Source organism: Solenopsis invicta, chromosome 2, assembly GCF_016802725.1.
Source record: "Solenopsis invicta isolate M01_SB chromosome 2, UNIL_Sinv_3.0, whole genome shotgun sequence".
In the NCBI taxonomy this organism is placed as follows: domain Eukaryota; kingdom Metazoa; phylum Arthropoda; class Insecta; order Hymenoptera; family Formicidae; genus Solenopsis; species Solenopsis invicta.
Window position 1 is genome coordinate 16,627,047 of NC_052665.1, and position 22,428 is coordinate 16,649,474.

The window sequence follows — 22,428 nt, forward strand, 5'->3', positions numbered from 1 at the left end:
GGCGTCGGCGTCGGCGTCAGTGTCGGTGTCGGAGTCGGAGTCGACGGCACACGGCCGCGACCGCTCGTGAGAGGCGCGCATGAATGAAACGAATGAGTGACTCTTTCTAAAGGAGAGCACATAGGGGTCAATCAGTGTAATCTCGCGACGGCCAATGACAAAATTAATAATCGTCATTCTCACGGACGGCAGAATTAACAGTCGTGCTTCAACGACCTTACGACGTCTGTGTAACGAATTTTCATCGTATCTCGATAATTTCGCGAATCGCTGTCGACTTGTATTATTTAAAGGCGTTTTGTGATTAATGTCGCGGTTATTTCAATTGAACACGTAGCCGACTATTTCTATAGTGTTACATATATAATAACAACAGTCCAATTCGAAAGTTAATTATTCGGAGCATCACTAAGCAGAAATTCAGTATCCTCCCCCCCTCCAGTGTTAATCCAGTGTTAAATATTAAAGAAACAAATTTAAATCAATTCCTTGAGTTAAATAACGTTTTATAATTTTTTACTTCTGTGTGTTATAATTTATTATTTTAACACACAAAGTATATAGTTAAAAGAACAACCTCATCTAATCAATTCATTTGTGTGGTCAAATTACTTAATTTCAAAGTAAATAGCGCCGGTACCAATATATGCATCTACTAAATAATAAATTAGAGTTAAATTTAACATTTTTATAATTAAATTGTTTAACATCATTATTTTAGTTCAATTAATGATATATTGAGGAATAATGGCGATCTATAGAAATGATTGAAAATAACTCAATCTGATTGTAAGTATAATTTGACACTACAAATTTAACAAAATATTAACAGCTAATTAGGATAACTCCGCGATTTACGTTGCAAAAGTCAAAAATAGAAGGAATGGAGATAACTTGCTTGCAACCATTCTGTTATGCTTTTATTATGTTGTACTAATATTGTGTTGTAATTTTAGTTTTTTAATTTTAATATTATGAAACATCGTGAGTTGAATCAACTTGTCAATCATTACATAAAAAAAATTTTTTTTTTATGTTGAAATAAATATATTTATCTTAACATCATTTCCTTAATTTAAATAAATATTAGCTAGTCTAAAATAATTTATTTTTAAACTTAAAAAATATTTTTTTAAATCAAGAACGTTAAAATAAATATAAATACATTTACTCAAACGTAAAAAAAATTCTTTTTAGTGTATGAGTAGCACAGCAATGTTACAATTTAGATAAAATGATTACTCTCTCTCTCTCTCTCTGTATGAGTAGCACAGCAATGTTACAATTTAGATAAAATGATTACTCTCTCTCTCTCTCTCTGTAAAAAGTGTAAAAGGTTTATTAATACATAAATGTAAGAGAGATAATAAAGGATGGAGTATACAAAAATAAAAGTGCTTAACTCTCGTATTTTTTGCCCAATTTAATTGCTATCTATGAGTGGCCGTAAAGCCCACCATTTTTAACATACGATAAAAATGTAAGGATTTTTTTTTTTTCAAATATAAGAAAATTAATATTCCGTATTTCTATTTTTTTTTATAGTAGCAGACAGTATAAAATTTTTATTGGTGCAGTTTTATTTTCTTTAAATATAGTAAATAGAACTTGATAAATTATAAGTTTTCGTTGGATACCGTGTATATACCATAGTTACTTTGTCTCACAAAGAGAGAGAGAGAGAGAGAGGAGATAAAAAAATCTATGTTGCACATCGTCATTTCGCCTTATGGAACTTTTGATCTACGCAGATTCAACGATAATGGTAATAGATTTATACATGAAGCCAGTGGAAGAGGCGGCAAGTTAGGTAGCACCCATTATTCGCCCACCTGTTCCTTAACCATCCTCGGCTACCTTACCACTTCCCTCCCTAAGTTTGAGTCAGCATTCCAACCAAGATTTAAGTTGCCGTAATATGGTGATAGATAAAACGGATTACGTCTTTCAAAGGGTGGTCTTGAAACGAACAATTTCCCGTACGAAAAAAGAAGAAGAGGGGAGGGGGCAGGGCGGACTACACCTACGTCTATCCTGATGAAAATAACAGTGAGTAGACAACTCGCGCCTCTCGCGTTGCTGATCTCCCTGCCGGGTTGTTTACGCAGCGTTATCGTCTTTCATTAATTTCCTCTATGGGAGGGAAGAGCGGAGCGACTTGCCACTCGGCCGGCCCGCTTTTACCGGCTTCGTATATTCCCCGACTTAATGCCGGGTTTCCATCGCGAACCCAGGGAAGCAAGTCGAGTAGCAAATTACTCGTTTACCTTCCCCGACAAACGCGACGGTATATACAGAAGTTTAAGCAAGTGTGACCCGTGCGTCTCGCAACGCCGGGTTACAATATTCGCTATTTTTGGAGTAATTTGCTACTGTACGTCGATTCGACCCCGTTTTCATCGGTGGGGAGAGAGGAAAAAAAAGAAAATGATAGGGCGGACGAAAGCGAGCGATTTTTATAGCGCTCGGCCGCCAAGTTTTATCCGGCGCCCGATGCATCTCCTTTTTGCGAAGAATGACGAAAACTCACCGAGTAGGAGCAGCTTGAGTTCCCGCCTAGCATCCCGTTTGTCCCTTCGAAGTTGTCGTTCGATTTCCTGGTTGATGCGTTTCTGTTCCTTCGCCTCTTCTGACAGGCAGCACGCCATGGCTCAGAATAGCGGAATCCTCCTTTGACGGAGGAGGTGATGATGACGAAGAAGGAGGAAGAGGGGGAGGAGAAGGAGGTGGAGATGGAAGAAGAGAAAAAGAAGGTGACGAAGAGGCAGGAATATCGGAGAAGTCGTGAACGAAGGAAGGGGAGGAGGAATAGGAAAAGGAGGAGGAGGAGGAGGAGGAGGAGGAAGGAACAGAGGAGGATGTACGAACGATTCGCAGTGACAGCGAGCACTGCTTGTCGACCGGCGGTGACTTTCGTTGTGGCTGCTGCTCCTCTCTGTCTCCTTCCCTTTCTCAGTTTCGCGCACGCGGCCGATGATGCGGCGATCCCGACGAACGTGTTAAGATTCAAGTCGACGATCGTCCTGGCGACGGGAGGAGGGAGGCGATGTATTATCTCCCCACCGCGGTGGCGGCGGCGACGGCGGCGGCGACGACGGCGGCGACGGACGACAATGACGCCTCGTCGCCGTCCTCGTGGTCCCGTCTTCCTTCTCTCTCCTCCGTCTTTCTCGTCCCGGTGGTGCCTCTCACTTCTGGCTGCCTCCCACTACCGTCGTTATTACTACTACTACTATTACTACGGACACCACCGGCAACGGCACCGGCACCGGCACTACTACCACCACTACTACTATTACTACTACTACTACTACCACCACCACCGGCGACGGCGGCGGCGACGACGACGGCGACGGCGACGGCGACGACGACGGCGACGACGACGACGACGGCGGCGACGGTCACGTCGACGGCAGCAGGCAGCGGCGACGACGACGACGACGACGACGGTGGTGTTTCACTTACTCGCGGCAACTCACCACCACCACTGCCACCACCACCACCACCACCACCACCACTACCACCACCTACACCACCAGCGGCGGCAGCGGCACCACTTCCAGCACCGGCACGACGATGACAACGACGGTCACCACGACGACGGCGACGACGGCGACGGCGACGGTGAATACGGCGAATACGACGACGACCACGGGGGAACGTCCCCGGCGGCGCACCCGTGTTTCCCCTTTAACGACGGCGGCGTCTACGCAGCGCCGCTGCTCCTGTCGGCGGGGCTCGACGACGCCAGCGACGCATCAACGCGCGTCTACACGCACGCACACGCGAGCAGCCCTCGCGCGCGCTGCCTCTGTCGTCCACCGACTACCACGACTACCTTACTCGTCGTACTCCGCTCCGTCCGTCCGTCCGTTCGCTGCTGCTGCTTCTTCTTCTTCTTCTTCTTCCTCCTCTTCTTCCTCCTTTCTCTCTCTCCCCCGTATTGCGCTCGCGTATACCGCACGTTTCTCGCCCCGAGCACTCGGAGTGCGCGAGAGAGGTTCGCCGAGGCGCACTACGCGAATCTTGTCGTGTGTGCGCGTTTATATATACCTATTTCTGTGTACCGTTATACTCCTTCTCGCTCCCTATTATGCACGCACGCACGCACGCACGCACGTAACAGCAGCAGCATACATGTAGCCGCCACCGGGGTGCACACGTTTCGCCTTTCCCACGGGTGCGACGTCGTCACTGTAACCTCTCTCGACGACGGACGTTCCCTCGTAGCAGAGGGCGAGGTCCGTCTCTCTGTCCCTTTCTCACTCGCTCCTTTCCTCCTTCCGTCTCTCCCTCTCTCTTTTTCACTCCGCGCGCACTTCTTCACTCCCTCTTTGCACTTCCTCGCACTTTCTCACTCTCTCTCTCTCTCTCTCTCTCTCTCCCTCTCTTTGGTTATTATCCGTGTCGCTCTGTTCTTATCCCGGCGCGCACGGATGGAACCACCGGCGGCGATGACACCGCCCGGATGCGTCCCGGAGTCTTGGATGGTCGGTCGGTCGGTCGGTCGGTCGGTCGGTCGCGCGTGTTCACCCGCGTAGTACTAGACGTACGGCGCGGCCAAAGAGAGCAGCTCTTACCAGAGAGCGACGTAGCGGCGACGATGTTCGACGGCGACGACGACGACGACGACGGCGGCGACGACGATCAGCTCCCCGGCTCGCGCGGTGTTGGGTGTGGTAACCCACCGGCGCTCCGTCTCCCTTCCTCGCTCGCTCGCTCGCTTACTCCTCGCGCGTTCTCGCCGTGCTCCCTCCTGCCCTCTCGCTCGCTCGCTCACTCGCTCCCTCTGTCTTGCTCGCGCGGCGACGGGCCCGATTTTCCCTCTGTCGCGCTGTCTCCGTGAGCACACGCGAAAAATTGCTGTTACTGTCGCTACTGTTATCGCCGCCGCCGCTGCTCCTGTTGATGGTGTCGATGGTACTGTTGTTGCTCCGATGCACCGAATGACACGAAAACACGGCACGAGACGAGCGCGGCATACGACGATACGCGTGGTCACGTTAACGACGACGACAACGACGACGTGTCGAATCGCCGCGAGGGAGAGAGACAGACGATTTCACCGCGATGCTTCGTCGTTCTGTCCTCTTTCTCTCTCTCTCTTTCTCTCTCTCTTCACCTATATATCAAACTCTCTTTCTCTCTCTGTCTATATCACTGACACTGCTACTGCTGCTCTGCTCCTGCTGTTGGCGGCTGCTGCTGCTGCTGGCTGCACGAGCGCCCACACCTCTCGAACGGAGCAACTCCTTGCGACACGCGCCGCGCCCGTCCGGCGCGCAGCTTTTATGAAGCGTCGCGCGAGCCGCGAATCCTGTTAGACCAAACCAGATTGGCGAAGCCCCGCGACACGGCACCCACGGCCAGCTCTCTCTCTCGTTTCGCTCGTGGCTGGCTGCCTGCGTATCACCAGCACCGTAGGGCGCGGGGGGCGCGCACGTGTCCGCTAACAAGATTAAAATCGGCGAGTAGGAGGAGGCGCGGCCGCCACCCGCAGGGGAGGAGGCACGGAGAATGTAATGGCGCGGCGCTGCAAGCGCGCAGGTAATCACGCAATCCGCCTTATCGACTAAGCGTGATAGCGCCACAGTCGCAACGGCGATCACTATGGTGGCGCGACGATGGGAGGAGAATTCAAAAAGAAGAGCATCGCGCGAAACAGCGGTTAATACAGCCATACAGCTTACACGTTGCTGCAAGTGTGATAACATTGAAAGTCCATTTGGGGCCGCCTACGTCCTACGTGTTCGGACCTGTTCGCCCGTTATTGTTTCGTTTTAATCGTCGATTGCATCACAGTCGGCCTACCAGGATAACCGTCGTCCTTCGTGCTTTGATTTCTAAAACTGATTGTGTTTACTGGCCGTATCATTCTCGCCTATCCAATCCAGGGAATGGGTACCAAAAAAACAAGAAGTGATAACATTGATCTAATGTGAGAGAAGATACACAAACAAGGTAGGCGATCCTAGATTGTTTGAGAATATTTGAATTGTTATACTGACGATTTATTGCGTTTCTCTTTTGTTTATTCTTGGCGAGTTTTGCCCAATTTCTTCATTTTTATATAACTTTATCCATAAGATATCTTGCAGAAAATATGATAATTTCTATTAAAATACTAGTACATTTTGTGTTTCAAAAATTAGCAGCATGAAAAATACCTATCCATTAAATATGTAACTTCAATGATGAAAACAAATTTTTAATTAATTTACGAGTATCTTTATCTGGATGATAGCTATTAGAAGGTGTGAGAAAATCGGATATAAATGAAAAAATAGGTTTATTGCACTTTCCGTACGAATATAATTAAATAATAATCTCTCATTTGTTATTTAAGTTTTATCGAGATTTCAAATTTCTTCTTTTTACAGAATCCTAGAAAGGTTCTGACAGAAGGAAAAGACAGAAGTCCTAGAAAAGTATATTGTGGAAAGTCTATTAATAAAAAATTCAAATGCTGTTATACAATTGATCAACTTATGGCTTAAGAAGTAATTTAAGTCAACAGATTTCAATTCAGGAGAAAGAAGAGAAATACAATTAGAAAAATCCCAATCACAATAATAATAAACTTACTAAGGTTTAATTTCATGCAGATAAAATGGCAGAACTTCTAAAGGAAGATCCAGCAAGCAATCCTATTTTTTCATGGGGGATGAAAATACAGATTATTACTCCTTCCACCCCATCGATTATTGACATTTCTCATTTAATGTATGAAGAATTATTGTCTGACGACCAATCAATAGAAAAGATTATTCTGCCTGAATACATAGATTATTATTGCACTGCAATGGTCTGGTTTAGGATTGTATCATTAAAACCTAAGCTTTTTCAGAGTACTACATTCTTTGAAAAGCATTTATTGCTTCTGTTGGAACAAAAGGAATTTGCAATTCCTGAACCATTGTTTATGCAATTAAAAGTGCTAGGGTCTGTTCAAATTTCATCTGAAAAGTATTTATACCCAAGCTTTCCAAAACTACCCACTGAGAAGATTGATTCTCATGGGGGATATTATGGGCCTATTAATGAAGATACACACAATTTGTATGAAGAAATTCCCTGTCTCGGTGTATTATCTGAAGCTGTTAGGAAATCTGTTAGTGAAGCAGCTCCAGGACGATATATTTCTGCTCTAAGTACAGAAGATATCTCTCCAAATGAAAACCTACTTGGATATTTTCCATTGGGTCAACGTCATCCAGAAGCGAAGAATCTTGCTTCTATTTGCAACATTACTGCTGAAAACTTTCCAGAATTCCCTGCTGGTACAGGAATCAACATGCAATTGTTATCTCAAGTATCAAATTTTTTTGCTCAGACAAAGACCTTCACAGTAGAGACAGTTAACTTTAAAACTCTGACTCAACTTGGATCAATTATACAAGCAACTATCCAGAAGAACTCGGAACTTATCGATTCAGGAATATTGGAGAAGCGTGGCAATTTAATCGTCACTAGCTGCAATAATGAAAAACGAACTGTAGTGGGTGCATCTATCATGTTTACTCCACAACTATGGAAAACAAGTAGTGAGGATGCATCAATTTGGGCGTGCATCGATGACCCACCTGAAGATTACATTACATATAGAAATGAAAGACGTACTGAAGTACAACATTACAATAAAGATTACAACTCCTATTCACAACAAGGAAATCGATTTAGAACGATGGTCATAAAGAAAATGAGATACAATAATTTTACAAGTAATTCAAGCTGCAGTCAACAGATTCTAAATCAATCTCAGAAGGAAGAAGAAAAATCTTAGGGAGGTCTCATTACAACCATAATCATAATAAACTTAGTAGGTTTCAATTTCATGCTGATAAAATGGCAGAACTTCAAAAGGAAGATCTGGCGAGCAATATTTTTTCACAGATCAAATTACACTATTAATGATAAAAGATGTACTGTATTACAAGATTACAATGAAGTTTACAATAAAATCCTATTCACAGAATGTCAGTTTAGGGAGATTATTATAAAGAAAATTATGTGAAAAAATATGTAGGCGAAAAAATAATTTTATGAATCATTCTGAAGAAAACTCTCATTAAGTTTGAAAAAAAATGTATCACGTCCTATCGCTTTCTTATATTTCACATATATTGTTTCTCTAGGTATCTATAAAAATATATGTCACAAAACTATTAATAATACTATTTGTTTAGCGAGAGGATTAAGTTTAGCATATAAGGCTTCACAAAGCTCATAGTATCGACAGACTTTTAGAATACTGTCCAAGCTGTTAATAAATTAAAGTTTTAAGAAAGTGTGTTTAAAGAATGTCGCGCTCGCAACCATTTCTTATTTAGACCAATTTTATATTTTCACTGTCTGTTTTGTTTGTAAAATTCCAGCTTTTTCTAGAGGTATGGTATAAACTTTGTAAAAGTGAAGCAACTTATGGTAATCAATATGTTATAATTTTGCATCATCAATACTCTTTGATAATGAATAAATGTTAAAAGAATGATTGAAGATATGAAATAGAAGAAAAATGATCAGTTACGTGTCCATTATAATGAACCTTTATTTCCATTGTAGACAATACTTTAGCTTTTACTTTTGCCTTATTAACTATCTATTTTTGTCTTCCTAACTGTGTATGTTAATATATAAAATATTAATCTTTAAATAACACATGGATCATTCATGTCTATATATAAACGAGTTTTTTTTTTAAGTGGATAATAGCAGAATTTTAATTATTTTTCAAATATTGAAGGGAGAAGTTAAAAATGGACTCGTATGATCCATATACGCTATTAGAAGTTTTTGACAAAATATTTTTTTTTGTTAAATGCATTATTGCTTTATGCATTTCGTAGTTATCAATCTGAATGTTAAAAAGATTTTTTTCTGTATCTGAGACGATAAATAATAAAATTGATGTCTATGATAAAAAATGTTTATTTTCATTACTTTGTTATATATCTTGTTTATGTATTTTTAAGTTTCGATAATAAAATAATCATTTCTTTTCTAAGCTTTTTAAACATTTTAATTATCAAAACCGATACTAAATATCATTTATTTCTTTAAGATTTTCTAAACTTGCACAAAGTGAAAAAGAAAATTATCTTCATGCATTGAATACAAATACGAAAGTTTCACTGCCTATTCCAACATGTGTGTATATCTAAGTAATTGGCACCATGATTGGCACATCTATTTGAAATTATAGTTATATCGACGTTCTTTTTTTCTTTAGACGGAATGTCTACGTCGAAATTTTGTTATCATTTCATGATTCTTTTAATATATGTATGATAGATAATTAGAAATTGCGATAAAAACAATGTTTTCTTTTTTCTTTGTCTTCTCTTGTATAACTTTTGTATAATCTTTTATTTTGTATAATATATATATATCCTTCAGATGTACAGTAAATAAGTTTATTATATCATAAAAAAAATATTTAGTGCATAATTAGTAAAAGCGTTTATTTTTTCGAGAAATTAAGTAAGAAGAACTTATTAATAATCCGTGTTAATTAATTGCATAACAATAAATCAATCCTCGAAATAAGTGAATCTTTTTCAAAAAGAGCACTTGAACTTTTACAGTTTTATGGACCAGCATGATAAAATAAAGACGTACAATTTCTCTCTAAGCTGATATTTTCTTTTAATGCTAACGATGTGATAAATATGTACGTGTATATATATATTATTACAACACTATTTATTACACAAGATGCGAATACAAGATTGTTTCGGCAGATCTAACGAGTATTGATTGAGTCTACAAAAGTTTCGGGGTTGGATCGTTATGTATTCGTTTCCTGACGACATGAATAGATACGGTAGCGATAATAACCATAGCAATATATAATAACAATAGTAATAAAATAATATAATAATAAACGCTCTCTCGTCGCTATCCGATTTTCTACATACATGTACATGAGATTTGCGGATTCAAGTGAATAAAACCTGCGCACAAAAAATTCATAAATAGACTTCGCTGACAAAATTCGCGGTGCTCCAAAAGGCGGAGAAACAAGAAAAGAATCATCAATCATAAATACACAGAAGCTATACTCTTTCACCTCTCATTTATACATCATAATATTTCTTTCACGTATCATCTTTCAATATTTATTATTACGTCATTGAAAAATTTGGCAGGTGAATCGTGGCGAGATTTTTATGTAATAAGAGCTAATCGTTAGACTCTCGAACAGTAGGCGAGTAAATAATGTAGAACCTTACTTTACGAATGCAGACAGATAATTGAACCTTGAAAAATGGTCGCCCCATCCACCCGTTGAGGAAAGAGGGTTTCCCAAGTGGCGCGCGCATGTTCTTAAACTTGAAGATGTACGTCTCTTAGCAATAATTTTCAGTGGCCACAAAGTTATCTCGTAAAATACTCTTAAATTGTATATATAGATCTATGTACAATTTCATAAAATAATATTAATTTAATATATAGATTTCGTTTTATATTATATAATATTGCATATCGTTGTGTATCGCGTGTGTGACGTGTATTTCTTGTTGCGTGTACATGTTACAATATATTATTTAGTTGCTTAAATATCTCGTTTGATTATTATTCATGATGTGTATCCGTTTGATATGAGAGGGTCAATCCCATATTTTTTTTGACGAATAAGAGTGAATGTTGGCACAGACAGTGGCTGGGTTAAAGGCACTTTGGGGTGATTGATTCTCTCCGCAGTACCCTCCAGCAAAACCATCTTACGAATTCTCTCCCCGCTTCCTCTTCATTATCTTTCCCATCGCCTGCTCTCTTTCTTTCTCTCTCTCTCTCTCTCTCTCTCTCTCTCTCTCTCTTCGTTTACCTTTACATACGTCGTGCGTAATATTGTTCTCGCATGACCACGCGGTTCTTATTTCCCATTTAATTACGCGACTCTCTAACTACTTTAAAGTAAAATATGCTGTCTCTGATGAGCATTGGAGTGTAAATGGCGAACCGAGTACAGCTCTCACAGCGGTTTCGTGAAGTTCGCCGGGAACATACCCTTCTCATTGGTGCCTTCCTTCATACCCATTAACCAGCCTTCTTCCTGTAAAGAAACACCATAAAAAGAAATGTCAAACGTGTGCGTTTAGATATCGTAATACATCATCGAGTCTTATTTATTCGAAGGATTACGGACCTGCTCCTCGGGATCGTCGTACTCCACGACACGAATAATCTCGCCGACGTCAAACGACAATTCATCCACATCCTCACGGCTGTATTTGTAAGTGGCTTTAACCCTGTATAAAACGCCCGGCGGCAGATTGTCGGTTGTCGCCCCTATAGAGAAATTAGCAGCATTTTCATATTCCGCCTCTAGAATGATCGAGTCCGCCCCGTTAGTCATGGACCTGTCTGTGAGTTTGTCCGCATGGAGACTTGGATATGTACCAATTATGTGCAATAGTTTCGTTTCAAAGTTTCGTCTAACTGCATAATTAATGTTTAATTTCACAACTAGGTCAGAGTAACTACGATCTCGTTTCGGCAAGACCATGCACAAAGGGGCAGGCAGCGTACTACTATTGTATTGACGATCATCCAATAACACAAAAGTAACATTTAACTGTTACATTACATACGCACAAATTTACTTTAAATATTAAAACAATCTATTGAATTCAATTTTACGAAAACAAATCGACATTAAAATGTTGCTTTTGCGAAATTTAATTAGTCTATTTTATATTTACTTTAATAAAAATCTATTAAATGTATGTTTTAATTATGCAGACATTTTTAATATTGCAAAAGAATAAAGCTAAAAGCTGTTTTTAAATTCTTTAAGACGAAAATTCGAATTTATGAAATGTCAAGATCACTTCATATATGCGACTTCAGTTGAAATCTCAAAGAAGAGTGTAGACAACGTTACGAAAAAAATTAAGATTAAAAAAAACACGGAAAAATTCAAGTTCGCGGACGGCTTACCGACTGGAATATCGTACAACTCTTCGACTCCTTTGGCAGGCGCGACTGCGTTCTGTGGCGACGTATCCTGATTATTGAGAGAGTTATCATTGCTGTTAGCGTTGCTATTAGCATTGCTGTTAGCGTTGCCGTTTATCTGGGTGGTCGGCGATGTGTCTCTGGCAACGGGCGCGGTATCATCCAAAGCTGAAACGCAAGAGAAAGCTCACTCAAAACTGAATGCCGAGCCACAATACGGCCTTGTGGAACTCAAAGCCTTTCGAAATGTTTCTTGTCTTTTCTGCGTAGCGAGAACATTACAAGCATGCAAGTGTGTTAGTGTAATATATACATAGTTAATGTACACACGCACAAATCCAACTTGAACAAAAATACAGCAAAATGATTACCTCCTGAGATATTGTTCTGCGCCGGTTGCGTGTTAATTATTAGGCTGAAACAAATCAAGGTTATTAGTATTATATAACAGCTATACCTCTCGGTTTTACATTTTTGTATAATTATTACTCTATTGTACCACATTTTATGTAACAACTGTTCAGTATTTACGTTTTATGCGATTGCAGCTCTGCAAAATTTTCCCACATTTTTCTTTTCTTTTGTAATTATTATTTTAATATGTAATTTTTGTATTAATTAATAATTGCAATCTTACAGTATCGATTTACTTACGACGAGTTTGCGTTAGGCGACTTCGGTGATTGCGGTTCCGTGTTCTTCTTTAGTGTGTAAGATCCTCGTTGACTTTCATTAGCCAATTTATCGACGATTGCTTCTAATTCGGAATATACCTAGGAATGCGAACATGAATAAGTAAAATGATGACAATTATATCATAGAAATCCGTGAACTTTTAAATTTTTATACATTTCAATAAAGAAATCAAATAAAAAATTCAAATTAAAATATGTTAGAAATCAGTTAAAATGTCAAATTCTACATTTTTAAATCTCGCCTGAAAATGCTTGACATTTTTTTTAAAGAATCAATCATTGTTACTGTTTTTTTATTGTCTTTAGATACCTTGGCACTTTCAGTGTGAAACACTTGCTCCGCAGCGAAGAGCGTTTGCAGATTTGTGACGAGGAAAAGAACGCGCGAATCGAATAATGCCGGCAATTCGTCGTGCAGTTCGGAATTTAGCTGTTCGTATGTACGTTTTGCCTCCTCCAGCAGCTCCTTCCCTCGGGATACTTTGAGTTCGTCCCTCTTTTTTGGATTGCACTGCAACGACTGGAAGTTGTGTCTCTGACTGTCATAATCCACCAGTTTACGCCCGCGCTTGTCGACCTTTTTCTGGAAAATCGGTAAAAGCGTTAAATGTAGCAATTTGATTATATTTTATTATTAACATATCTTATTATTAATTGACTAAATTATTACCATTATAATTCAAAACACTAAGCAAAATCCTAAGAAAAATTTATTTTTAATCTTTGTTATATATATGAAGAGCACATTGATCTGCATATATCATTTTACAAATTATCTTATGCAAATTATTTTTTATTTGTTACAAAAACACGTAACGAAATATTTATTATTTATATATTTATTTATTTATTTATTAAGAGAATCAATGATAGAAACAAGTTCTGATAAAAAAAAGAATGTACAAGAAGAATAAAATTAAAATTTATTAATTTATGTACTAATCTAGTTGCGATTAATGAAATTTTACTTTTTACAACAAATTGCAAAAGAAGAATGTTATTAATGAAGAAATCGTTTGGTGCAACCATCGACGGCTGCACGCGACCTACCCTCATCTCCGGGAATTGACTTTGATATGTGTTGAGTGGTACAAGAACCTGGTCCGCGAGTTTGTGAGTGAAATCTTGCCACAGCATGTCAAGATTTTGTGCCTGCACGTATAACAGATCGTGTCCGGTCCATTGACTCTCGTAGATCTCATTCAACGAGTCCATGAGCGTCTTCGAGGCGGCCTGCACCGCTGCAAAACAAAACGCACACGTTCAATTCGCCTCACCTACTTTTTTTATCGGTGTTTCAATTGTTATCGATACAATTTTTAATACTATTAAAAAGGAATACGCGCAAAGAACTCGTATCGAAAAGATTCATGCCGCAAAGATAACGGGGAGGAAGATTTATCTCAAGTCGAAGACACCGCGGTCGTCAGGAGAGACGATGCTGTTTCGCAAACCATGGAGAGAAACTTTTTCACGCCGATTTTCCATCATGGCGACACGTGTCTTTTTACTTCAGGAATAAACGCACGACGCGGGTGACTACTTTCCTGACCTACATCTAAACCAATCCTAGTGCATTCACCTACGGCGATAAGCCGATTGCTTACGAATTCCTCGCTACGGCTCGCGCAAAAGTTGCAGAGTGGTTTTATCGCTCACGTCGAATTTCGATGCCTAGTTCGAATTACGAGAACGAGATAAATAGTTTTATAAATTGATATGACATTTGATTTACCTGTTATGACATTGCAATACAATTTTTCACAGAAAGAGATTTCTTCTAATTCAATTAAATACTATTTGATTTGCATTTAATTAAACTCTTAATTAAAGTATTTTATACAGCATATTTTCCAAACGTTATATTTAAAACTAATAAATAAAATAAAAATAAAACAGAACGAAATGTTCCACACAGTGAAAAAAGAGTTCGGTAATAGCTACTAAATGTTGGGTAAAATAATGTCAATTAAAAATTATTAATTAATATAATAAAAAATCATTTTACTTTTCTTAAATATTTTGTAAATATTACTTTTGATAATACTTGCTAAATATTTAGAAAAGTAAAATTATTTTTCATTATATTAGTTAAATATTTAATTTGCATTATTTCACTCATCATTTGCTAGCTATTACCAAACCTTTTTTTAGCATGTAGAAAAATATCGATTTCCAACGAGTCGACGAATTTGTATGAGAAAATTGTGGGTGTTTCTGAGAGAGAGTTTCCACTCTATAAAATAATTACATTTATCGGCAGGAATAATTAAGCGGTCTCACGCGCGCGACTACATTATAAATTAATTTTAATAAGCGTCAATTTTAACAGAGGCCCAACTGAAGGCAATCAACATCGTTCATGTAGCGCTAACGCGTCCAAACGATTTGTCGTTAATGCAAATTACGTTAAGCGAGCTGCCATAATTCTCAGTATGATCGCTTTTTATTCGGTTCAACGAGTCGCGCGCCGCGCCGCGCCGTCGTCCTCATTAGCTTCTTTCCTCTCATCTGGAACTTGGACTCGGACGTAGAGCGTGCGATGATGGAAATCGCGAAAATTGTGACGAATCGTCGGCGATGGGATTCTCAACGCGTCACGAACATACTTTCGTCGTATTCTACCGTTCGTCGCCCGCGTTTATGATGACAGACGAATTTCCGTCGCACCTATCTATCGACAACGTTTCGCGGCATGCGGGTGTTTATGCGGAACGACACTGTGTTCCTCGTCTCAAAAAGGAAAGCTAAGAGCCGCTACCGCGAGTCCTGCATACTCCAAGATTAACACCTCCTCTAAAGGAAGTCGTCCGCGACCGCGTCGCGACGTTTACCTAACGGGAAGCAGCGCGTCCCCGAAATCACCGTTGCCTATTCTTCCGCACATTTCTGTCCATTTTTGACTCCGACTTTTAGTTCTCGGCGAAAATTAAAATTTGTCAACGAAGTCGAAGAGTGCCGATATATTCCTGTACGGCAGAAGCTATAAAAAGCATGCGAATAACAAACACGTCATTGTAGATCAGCCAAGCGTAGAAAAGTTGTTTGCTACACACTAACACAAGTTCGAGTGGGAGGGATTAAAGATCGGATGATTTTCCTATTGATTTTTCACGCGTGTTTACCAGTCTTGTGTCGAAAGCACCTTTCACACGATTATATAAGTGATGCAGGGGAAAAATTTGCTCTCATGTTGTTCTTCAAAATTGTTCTCTGTTCTTCAAAAGTTCAACGTTTTTTCCCCGGCCAACGTAATTGCCTGATTTAAATATTAGCGAGTTATTGTGAGCAGGTTTGAAGGGCAGAATGAAAATAATAGATTTTCATCTGTTAAGCATCCTCTTATTTCTTAAAAGGTATTCTGAAGAATGATATGACGTTGCACTGCACCCAGAGAAAAGTTTCTTCGAGTAAAAAAAAATGCACCCAGAGAAAAGTTTCTTCGAGTAAAAAAAAAAATTTGTGCATTGCTATACGGTTAAAGAAAGGTTTTTTTTATTGAGGAAATTTTTTAATCGTTCCTCCTCTTTTTATAGAATTAAACAAATAGTTTGGTTGTGCAACGCAAAAATATTTTGAATAAAAATATATATTTTTGAAACCAGAATAATTATTTTTTACATTTTTGTCAGTTTTCTTTAAATTAAAAAAATATTTGTTTAAATTAATTTGTTTAAATAAATAATTTGAACAAACAATTTATTTACTCTAAAAAAGCTAAAAACATTATTTCTTGAAATCAAATAAATTTTTCAAGGTATCAAAGGTATTTTTATTTCAACTTCAAACAAAATCTAATCACTGGTGTTTGACGGTGTTTTTAAAAAATTTGAAAAAATTCTGGTACCTTCTTTCTAATTTTCCAAAATACAATTTCGCAATTGTTTGACCCGAAACGTTTGTCACTTTTTTTCTGTACACGTCGGAATTTGAAGCAGAATAATTAATAATTGAAAAATCGCATGGGTCTTCAAATCCCTGGTTGGATACGGAGGGTTAAAGACAAATGATGGGCCAATCTCTTATTAATAAAAGAAGTAGTATATTTTCCAGATGTTTACACTATTCTGTCTATCCCGTGTATTTATTTATTATGTAGGGAAAAGTCGACTGCGTATCGGTCTCTTAAAGCGTACCTATTCAATTTTACATTTATTGTATATACATATTTGAAATTATTATAAAAATTGAAACGATATTTTTATAAATTGATAAGTGATAATATTAAAACTAATATTTGCTACGAATAAGAATACGTCAGTTACAAAAATAAATTCAAGCTAGTTTCATTTCGGTATTCTTACCTTTACACTTGTTAATTATTGAATATTTAATCGCTTTTTTCAATAAATTATCAATAAAATAAATATTAGTCAATGATCCCTTATATATTATTAATTACTTTAATTTATAAATTTGATATTTTGGAAAAAAGCTTATAACAAATTAATTTGTTATTACTTAAAGGTTTAACATGTAATAATAAATGACTGAAACATCGAGTTATAATTTCGAACCTCGATTTGCATTCAAAATAGAACACTTTTATAGTTAGTATCTAAAAATTTAGCTAAACAGATCAGAAAATTATGTTGAAGTATCAAAATAATTATGTAAGGATGATAATGCTGCTGTAAAAAGTTTTGACATTCTAGCAATCAGCTTAAATGTCCAACATAAATTTTTTTAAATAATTATTTTCAGTTTTGTATTTTAGTAAAATTATCGTTTCCTTGCATCAAATACAAAATACGATAAAAAATAACTGAAATAATACGCATTTGACAACTCTCCTCTTATTTATGAAATAAATAATTGCGAAACAAAAATTAGCGTTCTGCTAAAGTTCGGATAGTATAATAGGTGATGCATCTGCCGCGCAAGCATTATTTTATCACCGTATCTGCGTTACTGGAAAAGCCAACGAACTACCTATACCAAGTTTTCCCGACTGCATCTTATCGATTGCACAGCTGACGGTACATATCGGGCTACTATCTTATCTGAAATATTCAACAATCGTGGCACAAGGCCGTGTCGTCTAATATTTCGGGCACGCCGCTGTTGGAACGGCGCAAAATATAGCGGCGCATTACGCGGAGAGTGGTTCCTTCCTGTCGACTTGTCTCAAAGGTCGTTTCGCATGTGGTGTCATGCACCTCCGCGGTGCATTACCGAATATACCGGGCGATTAAAATATTACGCCGGTTCCTCTCGACAGTAATTGATGCCGACGAGCCTGCGCGGAACCGCCGCTCGTTATTCAATGTCTGCTTATTCATCTGTCCGTCATTCATACGCGAATGGGAGTGTCGGCTGACAGACGGCGAAAATCATTTTCCTCCCGATTATCGATGACAGCCTCCGTTAACAGAAATCAACTTCGTGCGCGCGACAATGGTTTCCAGTAAAAGTCTTCTCGGCACGTATCAGATAACAATTATATTTAGTAGTGCAACTCCGTTTAAGATTCAAAATAATTTTATTTTTATCACACTTCTGTATCACACGCAAAAATTTCATTACTTTGTTATCAGAATTTATATCATTTTTATCGTAATTCACAGAGGAAAGACGAAAGGGGAGAGACGTGGCAAATCAATTCTGAGCTAATCGATAGACGCATTTATCTCCATCTGCAAAAAAAAAGAGAGGGCAGAGTACGAAGTTGCCGAGCAAATAATTCAGCCTCCACGTGAGCTTAGCAACCGGGTCACGGCAATGCAAGGTTGCGCGAATATATCTTTTTTTTTTCTTTTAATGCGTGTCGCGTTTTGCACAGGTCTGTTAAACACGCTGATTGTATAAATGTGCAAAGGATATTATATACTGCTTACCTCACGGGTGTTACGACAGAGAGAAAAATTGCTTGGAAGACTCGGCAAGCGTTTGTGAAATGACAAGTATTTTATATATAAATTTTAATTTTTTAAAAAGCATTTGATACATTTTAATCCACTTTCTAATTAAATTTATATCGAGAAGATAATATGTGCGACTAGTTGAAGAATTTGTAATTGAAAAAGGAGTGTCAGTAAATCGTTAAGCAGTTTATGTGAGAGAATTACAGAAGTTCAAATATTTATATTCAACAGTCAAATAATATTAAAAATGAGTGACGTTTTACTCTCGAGATTTTCAAATGAAATAGTCAGAGGGCACGGTAACAAATGCAGACTTTAATCCAGACATTTCGGCATCATTTTGGACTATCCTCAGCATGTGAAAAATAGAAATTTTGATGTCGATTGAAAACCATAGCGAAAGAGTTGTTCAATGTTACTCTATGATGTCCACTCGCAGTAACAAACTGGTTCGACATTTCACAGTATCGACTAATAAAACAAGTTCGTCATAGAATATTTAATTTTACACAAATTATGGAACCGTCCGAAAATTACTTAAAGATGATAAGCTTTTTAAAAATACGTTTCTATTAACTGAATTAATTACATCTGCAACACTAATTTAATAAACATTTAATACTATGGTACACTGACGACACTGAGTCATCTGATGTAATTAATTCAGTTTTACGAACGTTTTTTTTAAAAAAACTTGTCATATCTTTAAATAATTTTCGCACGGTTCATAATTTGTGTAAAATTAAATATTCTGTGACAAACTTGTTTTGTTAATCGACACTGGAATGTCAAACCAGTTTAACACTACACAAGTGGACACCATAGAGTCACACTGAACAACTCCTTCGCTATGAAGTTTCAATCGACATCTAAAATTTCTGTATTTCACTTGCTGAGGATAGTCCCAAATGGTACCGAAAAGTCCGGATTAAAATAAAGTCTGCATTTCAAAGAGAAATAATTTGCGCGGCGAACTTATTACCGCATTACACTCTCATCAGCCATGTGATTATTTTATTTAAATATTAAAAACATTAACAGCTAGCAAGGCTCGCCAGGTGAATAGCTATCGTTGCTCCTGCTGTGCAGGATGTAATACGAATTTTTACGTCTGTTTAAATGCCATGAATATGTAGTGAAATAAACGCTTATGTAAGATTCTAATAATTAATCAATATCCGACACGTTCTAGACGCTGAATAGATAATTAAACACCCAATCATTCAAAAGGTGCTTAACAACGATGACGTATGCCACCGTAATTATTGCTGCACATTCGAGATCTCATAAAGAGTCGCTTTATAGCGAACCGTTAAAATCGTAGTAAACTTAAGCATCAAATTCGCATTACTAGATACAATAATATCGTATTTTCTCTCTGTACTCCGCGTGTAAAACATGAGAAACATTAGCGGGCCTAATAAATCGCGAACGCCATTTAAAGGAAAGACGAGTTAGTTTTGCCTCTCCGCGAGACGACTTACCTCGAACACACCTGATGTAATTGTTGAACTCCTTTTGCAGTCTGTTGGCGGAATTCTGCTGCCTCGTGAAGTTCTGCAGGTGCTCGTCGAATATATCGTCCGCGGTTCGATCGACCTTGCCCAGATTCTGAAGAAACTGCAACGAGAAAAAGTTCAGTTTTTAGCCATTCGCCTTTATGCATTAATCATTGGCATGATCTACGTGTTTCGATCCGAAGTGTACGAAACTAATGCGATAATTTTAAACAAATTATAATATATAATAATGGAATATATATATGTATGTATATATGTATATGCTGTACAAAGGATACGTAATTTAAAAACGAATCGCGAAAGGTTCATATAGAAGAACAAAGCCTTTAGACAATGCTCCTATGAATGAATAACGGAATAGTTCGATAAAATGCTCGTGATTTATTGAATCATCGCATATTCATATAATCGGGCAAAGCTTTCTAACGAAGTTGAATGAAACTCGGATACGTGTGTGTAAATTTTTGTGTGGGTTTTTTCCAACAAACGTTAGCCTGGCAAAAGTGTAAAGTATCTGCTTATAAAATGCTCAATTTGTCTTCCTCAAGCTTTTCAATCAGTATTGAAAGCAATTTTGAAAATGACTTTTTAAATATATGTGTTTTACTCTTTTTATCCCAAATGTATTAATTTCTAACATAAATTATCATTTTCGAACGGAGCGTTATAACTTTGTCAGGTATTCAAATACTAATACAATTTTCTCGTGATTGCTGTGGTTTAAATATTATGATAAAGCCGTAAGATAATATCCAAGTGTTAATATTAAATATTTGAAGCATCCTTTCATTAAAATAGTTTTTGTTGTCTAAAAAACTATTTATATGTCAATATTTTTGTTAAAGGGAAAGTATTACGATTTACGGCAAGTAAAATCTTCACACTCGTGTAAAACCTTCACGAGCATAGATCATATGTATACCCACATATGTATACCCACGAATATATTTCTCGTGGTTGACTACAATGCGGGTAAACGTATGACTATCGCAAATGAGGCCTTTGAACCGCGCTCGTCACGAAACGATAAACACCGCCTGCATTATCATCGCATCGTGTGGAAGATCTAGTGATAATCGCGCGGTCTTGTACTGCACCTGTTATTTAAACTTCAATTAATATTATCTCAGGGACATTAAGCGCATTAATATAAAAATTTCATTATAAAGAACATCAGGTAGCGCATATTTGTTCCAAGCAACAAAATATTTAAAATGGATTTATAAACATTTTATAAATCTATTTATGGCATTGATAATAGTGCATAAACATATATTAAACCTTACGAATTCACTCGTAAAATAAAATGTTAATGAATAGATAAAAATAATAATTTTGTCAAGTTGCGTGCAAATAATTTTAGTTTTTGCGTTATTTTTTCGGCCTCTCGTGCCATATTAGTAAAGAAATCTATCGCAGCCACCGTACTCCACTGCCATTGTTATCGGCAATAAGGCGCGACGTTGTGAAAGGATGCGAATGATGTAACAATAGCTCGACCGCGGAGAAATTTCACGCGGGGAATGCCATCCGTCGAGTTCGATTTTCATTTAGCTGCGTGGCACCTGTGCGATCTTCAATGGCGGAAAAGAAGTCGCACCTTCGAGAAATTATCTAGAGGAGCTACGTGATCGGAAAACTCATGGAAATTTTGTCGAACCTTAGATTTCGAATCGAACCACCGATTTATCTATATAAATGTACAAAAATAGAAAGATTATGTATATCTTAGATTTGTTTAAGATCATATCTTACATGGAAGTTTATATTTAAGAGGTACTTTACTTCACATTTATTTTATTATTAAATATTATACAAAAGAAATTTTGTATTCTTCATTAGCGCTAGTTTTAAAAGTAATGAAATATCTGAGATTAGATCTAAAATCGTATCTTACCTTGAAAGAAAAAAAATTCATAAATTTTAATAAATATTTATTCGAATAGTGCTAATGAAATATTTATTTATAGTACATAAATATTTACTCTATAAGAAAAAATGATACTTAAATTAAATTAATCTTGTGCTGAGTAAACATATATTGGTATTTAATTAATATATATTGGTATTTAATTAATATTTCATTAGTATTACTATTCGAATAAATATTTAATCTAATTTGGCAATTTTTCCTCAGTGTACATAAAAACACATTAAAAATTAGATTATTCTATTATTAGTGTCAAGAAAATTTTCGCAATTTTTATTATCAATATTTTTACTATACTCAATAAGAAAAAAATTAACTCGACTAAACTGGTTGTTGACTAAACTAAATTTTTCGACTTGATTAAAATTTCTTAAATTCAAACATTTATATATTTAATTTAAATACATAAATACTTGTTGAATTGTAGAAAGAGCATCCGCAAAAAGGGTGAATTTTTT

General features: G+C 37.5%; 4 protein-coding genes across 14 annotated transcripts in view; 1 reads left to right on the forward strand and 3 right to left on the reverse strand.

Moving 5' to 3' along the window:
• LOC105197512 (guanine nucleotide-binding protein G(q) subunit alpha) overlaps window positions 1-3,044 on the reverse strand; it is a 52,149-nt gene extending 49,105 nt beyond the window's left edge. For 3 of the 8 annotated variants that reach the window (XR_003268273.2, XR_005574185.1, XM_039446086.1), the window contains exon 1: window positions 2,531-3,043. Coding sequence is in view for 4 of the 8 variants with exons in the window: in XM_039446086.1 (XP_039302020.1) it covers window positions 2,531-2,648 (118 nt within the window). In the remaining 4 variants the exon portion in view is untranslated. Of the gene's footprint in view, window positions 1-2,530 lie in introns of all 8 variants that reach the window. The other 5 variants (XR_005574187.1, XM_026131214.2, XR_005574186.1 and 2 more) reach the window with 4 other exon arrangements.
• Window positions 2,998-3,690, reverse strand: LOC120356981 (GPI-anchored hemophore cfmA-like; the record flags this gene model as incomplete). The annotated part of the gene is made up of 1 exon (XM_039446087.1): window positions 2,998-3,690. A coding segment is annotated over one exon (639 nt), but the record flags the coding sequence as incomplete, so codon positions are not given.
• On the forward strand, window positions 3,690-10,028 carry LOC105197513. The gene is made up of 2 exons (XM_011163930.3): window positions 3,690-5,961; window positions 6,381-10,028. The coding sequence occupies exon 2, from the start codon at window positions 6,611-6,613 to the stop codon at window positions 7,781-7,783; it is 1,173 nt and encodes a 390-aa protein (XP_011162232.1). The 5' UTR covers window positions 3,690-5,961; window positions 6,381-6,610; the 3' UTR covers window positions 7,784-10,028.
• LOC105197514 (amphiphysin) overlaps window positions 9,445-22,428 on the reverse strand; it is a 41,601-nt gene continuing 28,617 nt past the window's right edge. Inside the window, exons 2-9 of one of the 4 annotated variants that reach the window (XM_039446084.1) lie at window positions 20,005-20,140; window positions 13,707-13,897; window positions 12,967-13,239; window positions 12,616-12,734; window positions 12,333-12,376; window positions 11,944-12,129; window positions 11,150-11,328; window positions 9,445-11,056 (exon numbers count right to left, since the gene is read on the reverse strand). In XM_039446084.1, the coding sequence (XP_039302018.1) occupies window positions 10,976-11,056; window positions 11,150-11,328; window positions 11,944-12,129; window positions 12,333-12,376; window positions 12,616-12,734; window positions 12,967-13,239; window positions 13,707-13,897; window positions 20,005-20,140 (1,209 nt within the window). In that variant the 3' untranslated portion in view covers window positions 9,445-10,975. Of the gene's footprint in view, window positions 11,057-11,149; window positions 11,368-11,943; window positions 12,130-12,332; window positions 12,377-12,615; window positions 12,735-12,966; window positions 13,240-13,706; window positions 13,898-20,004; window positions 20,141-22,428 lie in introns of all 4 variants that reach the window. The other 3 variants (XM_011163931.3, XM_011163932.3, XM_011163933.3) reach the window with 3 other exon arrangements.

Coding starts and splice junctions, on each gene's coding strand:
- LOC105197513 (XM_011163930.3), top strand. CDS start 6,611: ATGGCAGAACTTCTAAAGGAAGATCCAGCAAGCAATCCTATTTTTTCA.